Source organism: Mustela putorius, unplaced genomic scaffold (genome assembly GCF_011764305.1).
Source record: "Mustela putorius furo isolate JIRA1106 unplaced genomic scaffold, ASM1176430v1.1 tig00003867_pilon_pilon_pilon, whole genome shotgun sequence".
NCBI classification, from domain to species: domain Eukaryota; kingdom Metazoa; phylum Chordata; class Mammalia; order Carnivora; family Mustelidae; genus Mustela; species Mustela putorius.
The window spans coordinates 4,009,751-4,027,661 of record NW_025422019.1 but is presented as its reverse complement, the minus strand read 5'-3'; the positions used below and the strand labels follow the sequence as shown (position 1 = coordinate 4,027,661).

Here is a 17,911-nt window from a genome sequence, read left to right as displayed (position 1 = left end):
AGGGAGCATGAGCAGGGGGATGGGCAGAAGGAGAGAAAGAAGCAAACTCCCCGTTGAGCAGAGAGCCCAACATAGGGCTGGATCCCGGGACTGAGCGGAAGGCAGATGCTTAGCCAGCTGAGCCACCCAGGCACCCCTGTTTGGAAGTTTACATTACCCCAACTTTTGTGCATAAATAATGCTGTGATAAACACATGTATTATTTTCTTGCTAATGGAATTTCAGTGAAAAAATAGCATGTATGTTTAAGTATGCTTTATCAGTTGCCTAAAACCTGTTTAAAGTTCTTTAATATTTACCTTCCTGCCAGTGGATATCACTAAAAACAAAAACAAAAACAAAAAAACAAAATAAAAACGAACAAACAATTCTCGGTGATAATAGAGAGAAGGTTTCAGAACCCTCATGCATCCATTATTTAACTTCAAAAATGGTCAACTCATGACCAATCTGATTTCATCTATATACTCACATCCTCTTCTCTTCCTTTATTATTTTGAGTAAACTTCAAATATCACATCATTCATCTATAAAGGTTACAATATGTATTGCTAAAAGATTAGAGCTTATTAATAACACAGATCCACAAGACCAATCACAAGAAAAATGAATGTCTACTCTTACGAAATATCCACTCAGCATTCAAATTGCCAATTGTTTATTTTTAGTTTGATGTTCTGCTATATTAATTACAACTTCACCGATTTCTAGGTAATCACTAGTCTACTCATTACCTTTATGCTTATTCTAATTCTAAATTGTATCACTATTAGTCAGACCAGCTATTGTCTGTCCTTTGAGTTCCTACTATGTGTTGTGTTTCTCCATAATGTCTTCCAGTCCTTCTGCCTACAAGATTGAATCCATCCCTACTTGTACATGAGCTGAGTTTGAGTGGGGTCCTCTGAGAGCATTAGAGAAGAGGCACAGCCAAGTGTCAGTTCCCATCTGTTAGACTCCACAGATGGCTCAGAGACCACCTTGTTTCCTGTTTCTCTTAGTTCATCCCACACTTTACTCCTGGTCAATGCAGAGTTGCCCTTTCAGGTCTGGTCAAGTTACTGTGGCCACAGAGACTTCCAGCTCTAGGAATCATTGTCTATATGGCACATATCACACTGCAGGCTACCTTCCATTGTGTTATGTTTTGTTTGATAAGTGTCCCTTCTTCTCAGAACATAATCAGCATAATTCTTTCCGACAGGTAAGTGCTCAGTAGACATTGCTGATATTGGTTCCATGGCCTTAGAATAGCATGAGGATCATAGATGATCTCATCCAAGTTAAGATCTTTCTTCTAATGAACCCGGAAGTTCTGTGTATTCAGACAAATCATTCAGCTTAAATATGGTCAGGGAGCTTAAACTCTTAGATTATAAAATATAAGAAACTTATAGAATAATAGAATCCAGGTGTTTTGGTAAGGAAGCTTTATGTTAAAATTGATGGAATCTAAATATTAAAAATTAAAATCACTAAGCATTAAGAATAATTAGAACTGCGGCTAGGAGAAAAAGGAAGACAGAAATTTGGTAGGGCAGCTCTAGTTTAAAAGTGCTTCACGTTTTAATTTCCTGCCCTGAGAATTAAGAAAAAAATGTAATATATATGCCCATATCTAATATGCTATTCATAACAGAATGCTCTGAATTACAGTTATATTTGAACACACTCACAACATCAAATAAAAGCCATTATTCTGTTAACTAGGAGATAGTAGCTCAAAATGCAGGGCAAATGTCCCTGAGGAAATTCACTCAAGGCTAGTGCTTGAATCAAGCTGATGATTAACTGGAATCCTCACTGTCACAAGTCTCTGCTGCATATCTTTGTAATCAGGAGTACTAATGTTGTAAACCGAATGATAAATGCAGAACACATTCTCTGAAACTTTAGTCAAAATGAACTGGTATTCCCAATCTGCTAAGCAATATGCATAAATATGCAACTTTAATTTTTTTGGCACTCTTACAGGCTGTTATAGAATTTTCACAAAGGTAGAACAAATTTGCAATAGAATTAGGAAGGAAAAACCAGGTTTGATTATGTTCTAGGTGCCACCAACTCAATCAGGGAATTTCAGGGATTAGGAAAATTCCACACATCATACAGGAAAAAGAGAAATCTATCATGGCAATATGGCTTCATGTTCATTGTGTTATCTTTATAGTAGGGGTTGTTGCTAGATGTGAGCTGTGTTGTTCTGTGAAGGAAACTTTCCTCCATGCCCTGATACTATAGTACCATATAGAGATAAAATTGTAGGAGAATGAATGTAAGAGAAAACTGGATGGAAAAAAAAAAAAAAAAAAGGGATATCTCAGCATTTGGATGGATTTGGAGTCAAAAAACAGATACAGTCTGTAAAGGAAATTACGATGGGTTCAGGTTAAAGTCTCTTCTAATATGGAGAGCTTACAAGATTCAACTATAGTCTATAGTGGCTATCTCTCATAAGTGTTCTATGCACATTATCTCATTTAGGCACCCAGAAATACTGTTGAAGTGTTAATGTTTCCTATTCAGCAGAAGACAAAACAGACTCCCCAGGGTGCACTAATTTATCTGGAACTACACAGCTAGTGTGAAACTGAATGAGTTTTCAGATCCAGAACAGAAGCCAAATCCTGTGCTAGTTCCACCAAACTAAAAGAGTAAGAGTTGGAGTGAGCACATGATACAGGGAAGGTGGGTCATTTGCACATTCCAGCTAACTGATAGTCATTAGTTTGTAGATGCTGCCTTCCTCCGTGGTGGTGGCAGGACTCCATCCAATGTGTTATGCTATAGGACTTGTATCCCATTTGTTCAAGTCATTTCTCTCTTTGGAAATGACTACCAATTCCTCAAAAAAAAAAAAAAAAAAAAGGAGTCGGGCGGTTAGATACTTAATGCCTTATTCTATGAGTTCCACAGATTCTCTCTCTTCTGTGTCCACAGATCCTTACATTTTACCCAATGACATAGAGAATTACCACTGCCTCCCCTATAGTGTCCTACTCACAGTAACTTAGAATCCACTTGCAATCCTCCTAACACACCAGAAAAGCAGAAGCTGGAACTGTTAAAATCTCAGTTTTGAAACTACGAAAGTCCCAGGAAAATTTATCTCTACTGTGCTGGTGGCAGGGACAGTTTATCTTTGCTTCTTGAAAAATCAGCCCAGCACACGGTAGCTGTACTGCAAATGAATGTTAAACTGGAACTAGACTTCAGGATGCAAATCTCAGCTCTCCTATTTTAGCTATGCAACCTTGTTCAAGGTGCTTAACCTCTGTAAGCTTCATGTTTCTCATTTGTAAATAAGAGTAACGACTTCTGCCACTTCAAACTTATTGTGGAAAGCGTGTTATATAATTCAGGTAAAAACCATCATGCTGTGCTTGATGCATAGCAAACCATAAACAGTTATTGCTGTCCTGAATAATCAACTAAATGTTGCAATGTGTGCGTTCTCCTCTTCTATTTTTCAGAGGTTTCTGCTGTTTTTGAGGCTGGCACTTCTGTTATGTATATGTTTCAAGAACCCTACCCAGTGACCAAAAATATAAGCCTCTCATCCTCAGCGATTTACGCAGATGCGGCTCCATCCAAGGAAAATATTGCATTTAGCTTTGTGACAGCCCAGGCGCCCAGCCTCTTGCTCTACATCAATTCTTCTTCTCAGGATTACCTGGCTGTCCTGCTCTGCAAGAATGGTGAGTACTGATAGCATGAAGCCTGATGGAGTGTCACAGTGGGCAAGAGGGACAGTGCATGCCCCCCAGAACGCTGCATAATTTCAGCCTAAATTTGGTCCCACCTGGGCAGCTTAATTCTGGACCTTCAGCCACAGCCTTGATTGTACTTTACCTTTATGACTTGCATTTGGTATTCAGGGCCAATGTCAATTCATCGCTGAAGTCTCAAATGCATTGCCTTTAATTTGCCTCAACTGTGTAGCAGTAATTCTTTATTATTTATTCTGTGCTGGAATCCATTAAGTGTAAAGGAGAAAATCACAAGCATATCTGAATTTCAAAAGGACGCTTGTCACATATATCGTGTCATCTTTGCTGCAGTCTCCTTTACTGAAGGCTGTTAAGGAACTGGCCCAAATGCAGGCTGTATTAATAGGCGTCGATTGCCTAGGTCTTGGGGAGAAGTGGTACATGTGAGTCATACCCCCATGCAATGTGGGGCATGGCACTGAGAATCATCCCTTGAAGAGAATGTGCACTAAATGGAATATATGAAGATTAGACGGGGACAGGTGCTGGGACCCACTTCATGAAAGGGGTATTTGTTGAAGGTCACCAGTTCTGACGGCTGTTAGGGGAAGTCAGGTTTTCTTCCCTCACTGTGTGATTGTACCTCACAATGAGGAGGACTATTGGTCAAGGGCACCGTAAGATCAAAATCCTGGGGAATGGAACAACTGTTGGGACAGACAAAGAGAGCGAAGATGTGGACATCCCTGTAGTTAGGTCTCAAAGAACACGTTCCTATGATCGAGACTATGTCCTGCCTCCTCTTGTAATTTGCCAAGATAATGAGAGGAGTCTGGGTTTTAGCATGATCCCCCTGGAATAGACCGTGCTGGGGCAGAGAAGAAAGGAAGCTTGGAATGTGCAGTGTGCACTCTGCCATCTCCAGACCTTAGGACAGAGACTCCACAGAGACTCCAGCTATTTCTCTTGCTTTCTATTTTTTTGGTGGGGGTACAGGAGGGTGTTATTTTTCTTAGCTTCATCTTGCTCTCTGACTATGATACTGAAAATAAAGATGATGTGTGGGCCTAACGCAAGGATCAGACCTGGTGGACATGTGAGTTGAATCAGGCCTGAAATACATTAATAATAAGGTTCCCACAGACAATAGCAGGACTAATTCATTCTAAGAGCAAATGAAAGGGAAGGAAAAAAGAGAGAGGGTTCCTGGGGTGGTGACTGATCACTCCACCTACCTGATCTTGAGGAGCCTATAAGAAGGAAAGGAACCATTAGACCTCTTATTTATCAGCAGACCTTTGTATGAGTAGAACCATTATATTAACTTGTCATATCTTAAACTTTGGCCCCATAATGTCTCTTTGAGGTGGAGAAGTCTGGCTGAGGACGCTGAGACCTAGATTAACTGATTAACCTATGTGGGCCAGATAATTCATGATACCGTTGGGACCAGAAGCCAGATCTCCTGATAATCAGCCCCACCATCTTTACTCTAAGCTAGACCATCCTGCTGTGATGTAGCTGGACTATAGTAAGATAGTTACAGAGCTCTGAAATGCAAGTTTTTCCCCAAAGCATCTTATAGGTGTGATTCCATGGCACACTTGTACCAGCCAGGCTGTACCTATGGATACAGACAGTGAATAACAGGAATAACTATATTTGGTTACATATACATACTACTCCGTCTACCCTATACACACACACACATACACACACACTCAACACACACACTCCCATATTCTGGGCATTGTTCTAATGAATGTGCACAGCCCTTAATTCTCACAATAATCCTATGTGGGTGGTGGAATTCATCTCATAGCTCCAGAAACTAAGGCATACAGACACGAAGTAACTTGCTTAAAACCTCACAGCAATTAAGTAAAAGAGTTAGAATTCAGTCCTCCCTCTCTGACTCTGGTAGCATATTTTGTGTTCTTAACCATAGCTCTAAATGAAGAGTGTTATTTATTTTTTGAAACACAAGGTGTTTTAAATAACTTGCATTTATTTAATTGGGAAGGCATTCTTGAATTCTGCCTTATCCCCTATGTCTTATACTCTAAAGCCTCACTTCCCTGAAAGTTCTACTTGACACCATAGGCATTTGCATTTTTAAAGCCCTAGCTAAGTGCAGGAAGCAAGGAGGTACTTGTGCCTTGTTTGTTTGCTTGTTTGTTTTATGCTCAGGTCACAGGGCCGGTGTGAAAATTTAGGCTTCACATCTCAGTCTAACTTACTGCCTCAGTCCAGACAGTGGCTGATCACATAGTGCTCTCCTCGCCTCACTCCGACTCAGAGAACCCCCTCCCCCATTGCTCTAGGAAATGCTTGTCACACTGGGCAGTGGTAGATGCCTTTCTGATTTGAAATCCTGGGCATTTCCTGACATTTATCCTACAGAGATGCAGGGGAGATATACACTCTCATTCATTCATTCCTTCACAGACTGCCCACTGCCCAGTATCAGAATCTATGGAGAGCAATGAAAAGAAACAGGATGCTGTGCTGTATAAACATGATAAGGAAAAAGAGATTCAAAAACTGTCTTACAGGGGCTCCTGGGTGGCTCAGTTGGTTGAGCAACTGCCTTCAGCTCAGGTCATGATCCTGGACTTCCAGGATCAAGTCCCACATCTGGCTCCCAGCATCTTGGGGAGTCTGCTTCTCCCTCTGACCTTCTCCTTTCTCATGCTCTCTCTCACTCATTCTCCCTCAAATAAATAAATAAAATCTTAAAAAAAAAAAAAAAAAAACCTGTCCTACAGTTTTTGATGGGCAATCTAGATCTATGAAGGAATCGGGTTGTCCAGACTTCTCAGGCAATCTAACCAGAAGTTAGATTCTGTCTAAGTTTAAGGATGAATCTCTTAGGAATTCAGGGGTTATAACAATAGAGCAAATGCCTTGAGTGAGAATGAATTCCTTGTCATCGGATGTCTTCAAACAGTAATTAAATGACAATTCCTTGGAGAAAGTATAAGAAGAATACTGGCAGTGGATGAGGGAAAAAATAACCTCTGAGTTTCTTTCCAAGTCTAAGATTTTGTGATTCTCTATTCCATTCCTGTATAGTCTTACATTTTTCTTTCTTTCTGTTAGGGCTGCATTTGCAGCCTTTAAAATGCTTCTATATTGAATGAAGAAATGGTATTGGTACAGCTTGTTCCCAGTATGATCATGGTATTAGGCCACTGACCTAATTGCCAGTAAATAATGTGGGCACCTTGCTTCATGAAGAGCTAAGGATATTCCTAATATCTGTGTGTGTGTGTGTGTGTGTGTGTGTGTGTGTGTGTGTGTGTTCCTGATAGACTTCAGGGAGAAATACACCTCCAAAAATACTAATGGAATTTAAGAATACCTACAGCTTGGGGGGAAAAAAGTAGCAAACATGGTAAGGGGTTAACTAGGGAAAGTCCTTCTCTGGAAGGGTTTTCTAAGATTGATTCACACTTCTCTGAGATGAAGTTAAGAGTTTTCTGTTAGTACAGGTTTCTTAACCTTTCTTTGATTTAAGACACCTCTGGGAATCTGGTAGAAATTATGATGAGAGGATCACTCTTAAAAGGAGTCCTTTTTGTTCTCCCCAGGAGGAAGAAAATGCCCATGGCCATGTCATACAAAATGGTTCCAATTTCAGCACTGTGGGTTAAGAAGCCGGGAGGGGGGTGGTGGAGACAGGTGAATGAACTGCGTAAATGCTGGACAAAATCCTTGGCTTGCAAATCTATTTAATACGGGTATACAGTCCAGAGAAGAGAAAAGCAGTGGGACTCAGAGTCATTCTTACAAGTGTTTCCCTGGTGGGGGTTTGGTTTAGCATGCTTGGAATTCCTCTTTGCACTTTACTGTTTTTCTTGAAATTTCTCCAACTAGAGACTTACTCAGGCTAAGTCGTTGCTGTCTTTTCAAATGTAAACATGTCCTTTTTCCTAAAAGAAGAAAAGAATTTCCATTTCTGGGATGGGAGATTAGAGAATGAGAAGGAGGCATTTGAGGTTAGAGAGTCTTCAGGAGAGTGAAGGTGCTCCCTTCGGCTGGAGCTTTGGACAGCAGGTAACTTCTCAGAGACACGGCAATTGGAGGAGAAGGGGCATATGAAGGAGGAGAGGGTCCAGAGAAGACAATGAGATTTTCTAAAGATACACTTAAATTTCATAAAATTTTATTGAGTGATGGCTCTGCCTTCCGCATGGTACCATGGAGTTCCCCTTCAAACTTGTCATTTAACAACTATTTGCAGAGCATCTACGATGTGGCAGTAATATTTCACGCATGGGAGAGACATATTCTCCTTTAAGGATCTGGTCTGAGAACAGAGACACAACAAAGAAGGACAACAACGTGTCATAGATATGGGTATAGTTTGTTCCAGGTAGACTGAAGCAAAGAAGGAAAGAGTGACAAATTCTCTCTGGGAGGGAGGGTCACAAAAGGCTTCATGAAGATATTAAAACTTGAGTTGGGTCAAGAAAGATAAATCAGTGTTTTCCAGGCAGACATTAGATTTTTGTTTAATAAAATTAGAGGTTTCTTTTATTGTTCCTTATTTTCTCCATTTTATTTCCATTGCATGTGAAATACACATAGTTTTTCCCATTCCGTTCCCCTTCCTACACTTTCATCATGTGTCCTTGGTTCCTCTATAGTAAAAATTTTAAAAAAGAAATCAAATTTAGAATATGTGCTAAGTCTAAGGCCATCAATCTACCGTGAAATCATGTGGATACAAAATCCAAACAGGGCCCCCAGGTCACCTTCCCATGGTGGCTCTTCAGCTGCCCTCCAGCATTGAATGGTTTGTCTGACTTTGCTTCAGCATTTCCTTTTTATCAAATCTTTTTTTTATTTTTTAATACATACATTCATAAGGATACACTGTCTGCATTTGTGATTGTACATACCTTGGATGGAATAATGATGAACCCAGACACTTTACATTTTGAAAGACTGACTCAAGGGAGACAAGGGTAAGGAGGAATCCAGAGAGGGACCGTCTTCAAAGTACAAATGTCAACAGCTGCTAAATGGGACTGGTTTGACCCTAGACTACTCTCTGTCTTTGCTGCTTTCTTGCAGAAGACTTTCAAAGTTTAGTGCTGCCGCTTACCATGCCCTCTCTGACACCAGCATATATGTGAGCTCCTTAGAGCAGCAGGGATCCTGATAAACAGGTTGAGAAAAGCACACCTCCGAAGACATCACCATGACCACTTCAGTCTCTGGGCTTGTGTCAGGCAATACTTTGCTGCTATTGAACTTAAAATTCCCCATTGTCTTTTGATATCTGCAGGATTGTTTTAGTTGGTGCATTTCCTCCATTTCTGGGCTTTCTAATAATGTCTTACTGGGAGGAAATACCAGGTCCTATTGCGCTTCTCTCCTCCATTTCAGAGTAATGTGGTTCTGACACAGCATGACCTTGAGAGAGTATCAAGAGTCCCTCTCTGTTACCCTTTCTTAGAGGAAAGACAAAAATATGGGCAGACACGAAAGTCATCTCCAGTATCAGATAGTTAATCCTCTGTGCCAAGGCGTGGGCCTCTGTGAATAATGAAGGTATGGTGAATACAACCAAATCCGGGTTGGGGCATCAGGGTGATTCAGTCAGTTAAGCATCTCACTCTGGTTTTGGCTCGGATCATTATCTCACAGCTGTGACATCAAGCCCCTCATCAGTCTCTATGCTCAGCGTGAGTCTGCTCAGATTTTCTCACCCTCCCCTATTACCCCTCCCTTGACTCATGTACTCTCTCTCTCAAATTAATTAATTAATGAAAACACTGGATCCCAGTCATTGTTCTTGTTTTCCTTCTGTCTGTTTTCATGGACTTCTTTTTTTTTTTTTTTTAATTTTTAAAGATTTTTATTTATTTATTTGACAGAGAGAGATCACAAGTAGACAGAGGCAGGCAGAGAGAGAGGAAGGGAAGCAGGCTCCCTGCTGAGCAGAGGGCCCGATGTGGGACTCGATCCCAGGACCCTGGGATCATGACCTGAGCTGAAGGCAGCGGCTTAACCCACTGAGCCACCCAGGCACCCTGTTTTCATGGATTTCTTATTTTGTGGTGTGCTTATAGGTCCTCGAAGATCAAGTCCTCCTAAAATCCATAGGTTGAAGTGACTCCTAGTATTTTTTAAAGATTTTTTAAAAATTTATTCATTTGAGAGAGGGAAAGAGAGAGAGAGAGCACAAGTAGGGGAAGAGGCAGAGGGAGAGTGAGAGAGGAAGAGGGAGAAGCAGACTACCTACTGAACCAGGAGCCCAAAGTGGGGCTCAATCCCAGGATCCTGAGATCATGATCTGAGCTAAAGTCAGATATTTAACCTACTGAGCCACCCAGGCACCCCTCTTAGTTATTAGAGTAAGAAGGAAGTTAAGGTTAATGTAGGTTATAAGGAGAAAACACTGATCTGCTAGGGTTAGTGTCCTTAAAAGTGGGGACACCAGACTTTTCTCTCTGTTTTTGTCTTACTTGGTCATTTAAGGACAGAGTAGAAGGTGGCCATGTAAAAAGCAAGAGAAGAATCCTCACCAGGCACTGCTCATCTCACCTACTGGCATCCAGAACTTTGGGAAAATTTCTGTTGGTTGGACTACCTAGTTTGAAGTATTTTGTTATAGCAGTTCAATCAGGCTAAGACAAAGACCAAATGAGATATTGCAAGAAATTGTTCTTCACAGACTGTAAAGAACAAAACACGTTGCATTTTCTCACTGATAATAAATAATAATAACATTAATTATTTTAATGCTTGGGTTGGCAGAGCATGAATGTGAAGGTCAGGATTCAGGATGACTGAGATTAAAATTTAATACAAAGAGGACATGAAAATCACCCATCGTCTAGAGACAGAGCATCTAATTGAGGGGACATTACCCTGAAGAAGGAGAAAGATGAGGCACAGGGTCTCCAACCTCCAGGTTGGCTGTTGTCATTAGGTACAGGCAGAAACTTTTGATAAACATAAGCATGAAAACAAAACAAAAAACCTTTAAGAGTGGATTTCTCAAATACACTCTGAACTAGACTGTTGAGGAACTTCTCTGATTTTTCTGAAATAAAGACAGACAAAGAGAGACATAAAATAACTGAAGAACAGGGTATATAAAGGATTAAATAAGCTCTGCTCATAGTAGGGCCAAGCCCAGTGACATATGACTGAGGAGATATAGTTAAATGCGTGGGAACCCCTACCTCAAGCCCCCGCCACTCTGACCGTGGAGCTGGCTGGGCAGTAAGTGCCAGCATCAAGGAAACCAAAATAGCAAGAGCAGAGCTACTGAGTCAGTGCTCTAAGTCCCCGAGTGAAGATCAATAATCAAAACTAGCATGAAATTAAGGGTAACAAAAATTACAAGGGACAGCTCAGTGGTTTAGTTGGCTAAGCATCCGACCCTTGGTTTCAGCTCAGGTCATGATCTCAGGGTTGTGAAAGCTTGCATCAGGCTCCTTGCTAGGCATGGAACCTGCTTTAGAGTCCCTCTTCTTCTCCCTCTGCCCCTCCCCCACTTCTCCCAACTCACTTGCTCTCTCTCTCTCTCTTAAATAAATTACAAAATACAATTAACTCTATGAACATTTATTTAATACACCTCCTGTATATGTCTGCCAGGGCTGCCATAGCAAATTATCACAGATCGGTGGCTTTATCACAGAAATTTATTTTCTCACAGTTCTGAAGACTAGAAGTCTGTTATCCGTGCACCAGCTGAGTTGGTGTCCAGTGAGAGCTCTCCCACCGAGTTGCAGATGTATATTCACGTGGCCTTTCCTTGGTATGCATGTGCCTGAGAGGGAAAGAGAGCGTGCTCTGGTTTCTCTTCTGAAATGGATACTCATCCTATTGAATCAGAGTCCCACTCTTATTTCACCATAATTACTTCCCTGGAATCTCTGTTTCCAAATTTAGCCACACTGGGATTAGGACTTCAACATATTAATTTGAAGGGTCACATATATTCAGTCCACAACACCTACTGTGTGCTCGATGCTGTCCTATGTGCTCATAGTAGAAGAGCATGTAGGTATATAGTTGGCTTCAGGGAGAATACTGAGGTTGGATTCCATACACAATTTTCATCTTCGTAAGGTCAGCATCTAGCAGAGTATTTAGCATGGAGCTGGCCTTGGTATTCCTGGATTGAATTATGCCTGGAAAGTGTGAGGACATCCCCCAGAGTCCATGAGAGGTCTTTCTAGAGCGCCAGTGGGGCTGTACTAGGGGAAAGAGGGCAGTTCTTTTCAGTTTATCACAACAGGCTTTCTAGCAAATGTGGGCATGAACATACATTATATTAACCAAGTATTAGTATCCTAAATGCTGGTCTTCCTCTGATTCCATTTTGTTACCTGTGATGTGCTTTTGAGAGGTAAGGTTGTTTGGGCAGTGAGGCTCTGTGGAACTGGCATTCTTTGATTTTATTTTCTGAGAGCCTTCAGGGTCTTTGAATTTTCTCAGTTTAAAAAACTCTTTAGAAATTTTCCAAGAATTGAGCAACTGTTTGTTTTGCTTTGCTTTTTTTTTTCTCTCTCTCTCTCTCTTTTTTTTTTTTCCCCAGCAAGGCTGGTTGCTTACAACTGTCCTGTGAGAACCAAGAGAATTATTATCTGCTCTTATGCTTCATTGTTTGTAAAAAGAGAAAAGATGTGCACTTGGTGCCTTGGTTTCTTCATCTGTAAATTTGGGATAATTGCAATGGTCAAGGGCCGTGCAGCAGTGTTGTTGAGGATTAATAAGATCCTGTCTGTAAAGGGTTTGAAGAAACTAGATGAAAGATGTGGGATAAATACAAAGAAGAGTTATGAAAAAAAAAAAAAAACGGAACAAAACACTGGCTAGTGACTGAGCCACCTTGATTTTTTTTAAAGCCACAGTTGAAGAGAAGAGGGAACTGGGTGGTTAGCTTTTGGACTAGAACTCTAATTAGGGGTTTAAGGATTAAGAAAGCTGTTGCAGTCTGTGTGAAGAAAGATTTTCTAAGAGAAAAGACATGTTTTTATTCTCCTTAGAACGCTTGATCTGTAAATACTTGAACCTCAAGATGTGAAACTGTCAGCAGAAAGCCCAAGCTCGGGGTTTATTCAGTTCTCTGTGCAGTTAATTACCTTTTGTGCAGCAAGTAGGCCTTAGATTATCATTATTTCTCTTCATTCAAAGTTATTGAAGATGGTTTTCCACTTTAATAAGTCCCTTATCCTCTCAGAGTTTAGCAATGAGGGCCCTGGACGTCGAATCTACTGTTCTAAAGCTGCAGTGGAGACAGGGTGAGCAGGTGTTCAACTTTCCGAGTCCAGTCGGAATTTTTACCACCACCCTGACCTCCCAGCTCAAAACCAGTTGACAGCAGCTAATATTTGCCCCACGCTGAACAACACTTTTAGTTTTGTCTTAGTTCATCTCATTTCCTCACAATGGCTGTGAAGTTGCCACCAACATTCCCTGTTTTACAGGTGAAGAAACTCAGGCACAGGAAAGTTAAGTGACTTATCCAAGAAGACACAGCATTGAACCTGTGAGGCTAAAAAGCAAAGCCCACTGATCACTTTTTAGCTTATGAACTATTCTGCTCTGTTCTCGGACTTCTCATTGTTCTGTATGCTGCTCTCATGGAACCTGCTGCCTTCTCTCTGATGTTTGCTTCAGCTTTCACATGGGGTGTGTGCTGGGTTGGGAATGCCATGTTCACTCTCTGTAGTGCCTGGCTTCCAGAACTCTGTTTAAAAGATGGACCAGGAGAGCTTGGGTGACTCAGTGGGCTAAGCCTATGTCTTTGGCTCGGGTCAGGAACTTAGGGTCCTGGGATTGAGCTCTTTGCTCAGCAGGGAACCTGCTTCTTCCTCTCTCTCTGCCTGCCTCTCTGCCTACTTGTGATCTCTCTCCATGTCAAATTAAAAAATAAAATCTTTAAACAATAAAAATGAAAGATGGACCAGACAGAAAGGATGGGAAAGTATATAAGGAAGATTAAACCCCTATATTTAGAAACACTTCGCCAATGGAAGAGGTGCCAGATATCGCCTTCTATTTGGAAAATTGCACTTTGGCGCACAACGAAGCATACAGACTATCCAGTGGGAACAAACAAACAAACAAGGACAAACTAGTATTCCTTATTGATGCCAAATTCTGTGATGTAAGTTATAGGGTATAGCTAGAGCCCTGCTATGAGATTAGCCAGCCAAATTTGACAGTCACTGTTAATTGAAAGTTTGAAGTGAAATTGCACATGGGGGAGTGCTACTTTCTCAGAACAGGTGATTTTAATATAATTAATAAGGCTCAACAGAATTTTTCTGGTTTAGAAAAATCTTGAGTAATAAATGCATATTCTTAGCTAAACATGAGGAATAAAGACACAAATTTATTGTTGTTCTCTTCCTACATTCCCCCACAGTGGCATAAAGGAATTTTTTTAAAAAATTAAAAAAAAAGTAAGAACTCCAAAAGACAAAGAGAACAAAACAGAGCTTAAAATGGGTATAAAGTATGAAGAGATTTTTAAAAAAGACTGAACATCAGATAGAGGAGGAAAGCTGACTGGGTCCAAGTCACTAGGAAGGCATGCTAATGAGAAGGTTTCATGAGATAGGCTCAGGCCGGGGCATTCTGTATACCATAGAGTCTCGGATGAGGCACGAAATCAGGAAAGGAAACATGAGAATGTTTTGCAGAGAACTGTTGACTCTAAATTGATTTTTTCTTGCCTGGGAAGGTAAGAAAATTCCTTTTCACCTCTGCCCCAGAATACTAGACATATTTAGTAACATATAGAAATTGAACCAGAGTTTCCAAAGCTGAGGGAAAGATCTAGATAGAAGACTAAAGAGAGAAATGACCTGGCATTCTGTACAGTGGGGTAGGAGATCCCTGGCCTCAATTCTCCCTTCTTCCAAGATCTCTTACTGTGAAGTTTTTCTTTCTTCATGCAGGAGATGAGTTTCCCACAGAAGGACTGAACAATTCCATGAAAAATATATTTGATAACTATAATTTTAGGGATACCCCCATTAAAAAGAATAGTGCCCCCATGTGGCCACCTAACAGTGAGCCCCTCCTGTTGGCAAACTCAGTCCCTGCACAGAGAATCTTCAATCCAATTTGTATTGCCTCAGTCACAAGTGTGAACAGATGACTAGGGCCATCAGATATTTCCATAAAACCTCCGAGGTGAAAGAGAAAGATAAAGTGGTTAAATAAATGGAGATTAGTGGAGAAAACAGGGATAACGCAAGAGGCAGAAGAAACTAAAACTACAGTTATTTCAGTCAGGTAGGAGACTATATAAATCCATGAAACAAGAACGTGATGGTTTAAAATGAAACTCGAAAACGATAAAAAATAACTCCTGGAAATGCAGTAGGGGAAATTGTTAGAAATCTTGAAAGTGGGAAGATAATATTTGAGAAATTTCCCAGGGGTTGAACAAAAATACCAAAATGTGGCAATATGAAGACAAAAGAGAAAATTGGAGGGCAAAACATGATGTTCACTCTCTAACTAGATGTATAAAAATGGTGAAGACATGGGAAGAGAACATTAGCAAAGATGTACTGGAAAATACAGAGTAAAAGAAATTATATGTAAAACTTTGCTTCCCTACCCAGCACGGTGGACAGAAGAAGTCACACATCAAGGCAAACACAGAACCCTAATTTTGGTAAAGACAGGATCAGGATTCAAACTAGTGGAGAATTTCTCAATGGAAACACTGGAAATTTGAAGATAATGGACAAGCATCCTTGCAGTCCTAAGGGAAAATGGTTTCAAACTGGAATGCTATGCTTCGTGAAATTATTAGTCAAATGTGAGGAAGGAATGCAAGCAGTTTTATGCATTAAAGGGTGGAGGTAGCTTGGGTGATTGTTTATGACTGTGTAAACACCTTTGTAAAGATGCTACTTAATAAGCATGCATTAGTATAAAATAGTATAAAATATCACCCCCAAATTTAGTACCTTTAAACGACAAAAATGTGGTTAAACTGTATAAAGACATTTCTGTGAGAGAGACTGGCTTAGCTGGATGTTTCTGGCTTATGGTGTCTCATGAGGTCTTACCCCTTGGCTTGCGCTGCCATAGTCTGAAGGGACTGCAGTAGTCTGAGTGTAGATGACCTGCTTCCTGGCTCCATCCTGTAGCTGTTGGAGCCTTTAGTCATTAGTTCTTTGACTTTTCCAAAGGGCTGCACAAACAACATGTCAGCCAGCTTCTCCAAGAGAAGATGGTGGAGGATGGCAGGAGTAAGAAAGACAGAGACAGAAACAGAGAGGGAGAGAGAAGTACCCAGAAGGGAGTGTACTTAAGACAGACAGAGGAGTCTTTTCAGAACGTAAACTCATCAGTGACACCTGGTACAATGAGATGTGGCAGGAGAGTACACAAGGTTATGACTACTGGAGGCAGGGATCCATGGGGTCCTGTTCGAGACTGCCTGCTACAATGTACTTCACCTGAAAAGGAAACATATACAAAAGTATGATATGAGATCCAGGAAGCAGATCACCCGCCACAGAATAGGCAAAATAATTTCAGGATGGCAGGTATACGGAAATCCCAGTGAGCAACTGGTCAGGCTAGTGGTTCTCAACTGGGCATGATTTTGTCTCCCAGGGGAGAGTTGGTAATATCAGAAGACATTCTTAGCTGCCCAGATGAGAAGCACTACTCTTGTGTAGTGGATAGAAGTTAGCAATGCTGCCAAACAACGTAAAGACCCAGGACAACCTCCCTTCTCACCACCCTAACCACCCACAAAGAATTACCTGGCTTGGAAGGTCAATATCTTTAAGGCTGAGAAAACCTGGTCTTGAATAAAGCATACTGACAGAGGACTTTTGGAGAGTGGCTCTTAGAGAAAACATACAAGTGATAGATACCAGCAGAAGATGATATTTACATCAGACACAACAATATGGCCTTTAAAAACCAACCTAACCAAAATTGAAGATTGCCTATATTGGAGGCATGGGGGGGATGTGACTGAGTCCAAGAAAAGTAATTCTTCGTCTGCCATTGTGATAAGGCAAAATAAAATATTTAAGATTAATAAATCAAGAAAGAGCAATATATTTAATTAAATAAAATTGAAAGAAAATAACAATAAAACTAATAGAACCAAAAGTCACTGCATGGCGGGAAGAGGGACCAGAGTAGGAAGGTGTGGGACAAGAGTTGCTTTCTCTTGTTAAGTCTTGTTTTACTATTTGAAATTTTTTGACTATGCTCTTTGACTATTAAACAGTATTATTTTCATAAACAATAGTTAAATGCATGAATAAATCCATTGTTTGAACATAAAGAAAGAGGTGTATGGTTTTGTTAATAGAAAACTAGTTCTCCCTACCAGTAAATGAATATAAATACATATAAATACAAGTACATATAAATAATACAGGATATTGGTTGAAGGCAGATTAGAGGATTATCTCTAATGAGTTGTATACATACCCCATTTCCCTGTTTTTAATTAGTGAAGTAAGTCTTATAATTAATGGACAGAAGAATAAATGAGTGAAACAATTTTACTGGAAATATTCAGTATAAAAAATTGTTCTATTTACATAATCGTTAAGCACACTTTATTGAAATGGTGCATGGCAAGACCACTAAGAAGCCCCCTCACTACCACATCTCTCACAGGCCTTAACTTCCATGGGTTTGCTAGAACATGTTATGCTATTAACTACTTCCTCAGCCACCTGTGTAGATAACTTACTCTCAGCTTGCCCCCTGTACACTGGCTTCCTTGGGGGCAGTTCCGGCTTTTTTGGAGCAAAGATATACCTTCACTGAGATATCATCCATTCTCCGGACTTCAGATAGTGATTATACAGATAGCTGTGGCTTCAGGAAGATTGTCTCAACTGCTTGAGGGGGTAACTTTAATTGACTGTCACATAGACTCCTCAAGCTCCATGTGTCCCAGATTAACCTCAAACCTCTCAGCACACAGATGTATATATATGCACATTCATGCACACACATGCAATACACCCATACACATGCACACACATGTGTATGCATGTAGATACAAATGTGCATGCCCACACGTACACACATACACACATACACATGCTTATAGCTACATCTTCCCATGCTCGAGTCTTTCCTTTCTCAAAGGAGTGCTCTATGCTCAACCAGTCAGAGATATGCATCACCCATATCTTCTTCTTCCTTACCCCTCCAGAGTCCAT

General features: G+C 40.6%; 1 protein-coding gene across 1 annotated transcript in view; it reads left to right on the top strand.

Moving 5' to 3' along the window:
* CNTNAP5 (contactin associated protein family member 5) overlaps positions 1–17,911 on the top strand; it is an 828,648-nt gene that overhangs the window by 714,909 nt on the left and 95,828 nt on the right. Inside the window, exon 19 of the mRNA XM_045066473.1 lies at positions 3,474–3,698. Coding sequence (XP_044922408.1) covers positions 3,474–3,698 — 225 coding nt within the window. The remainder of the gene's footprint in view (positions 1–3,473; positions 3,699–17,911) is intronic.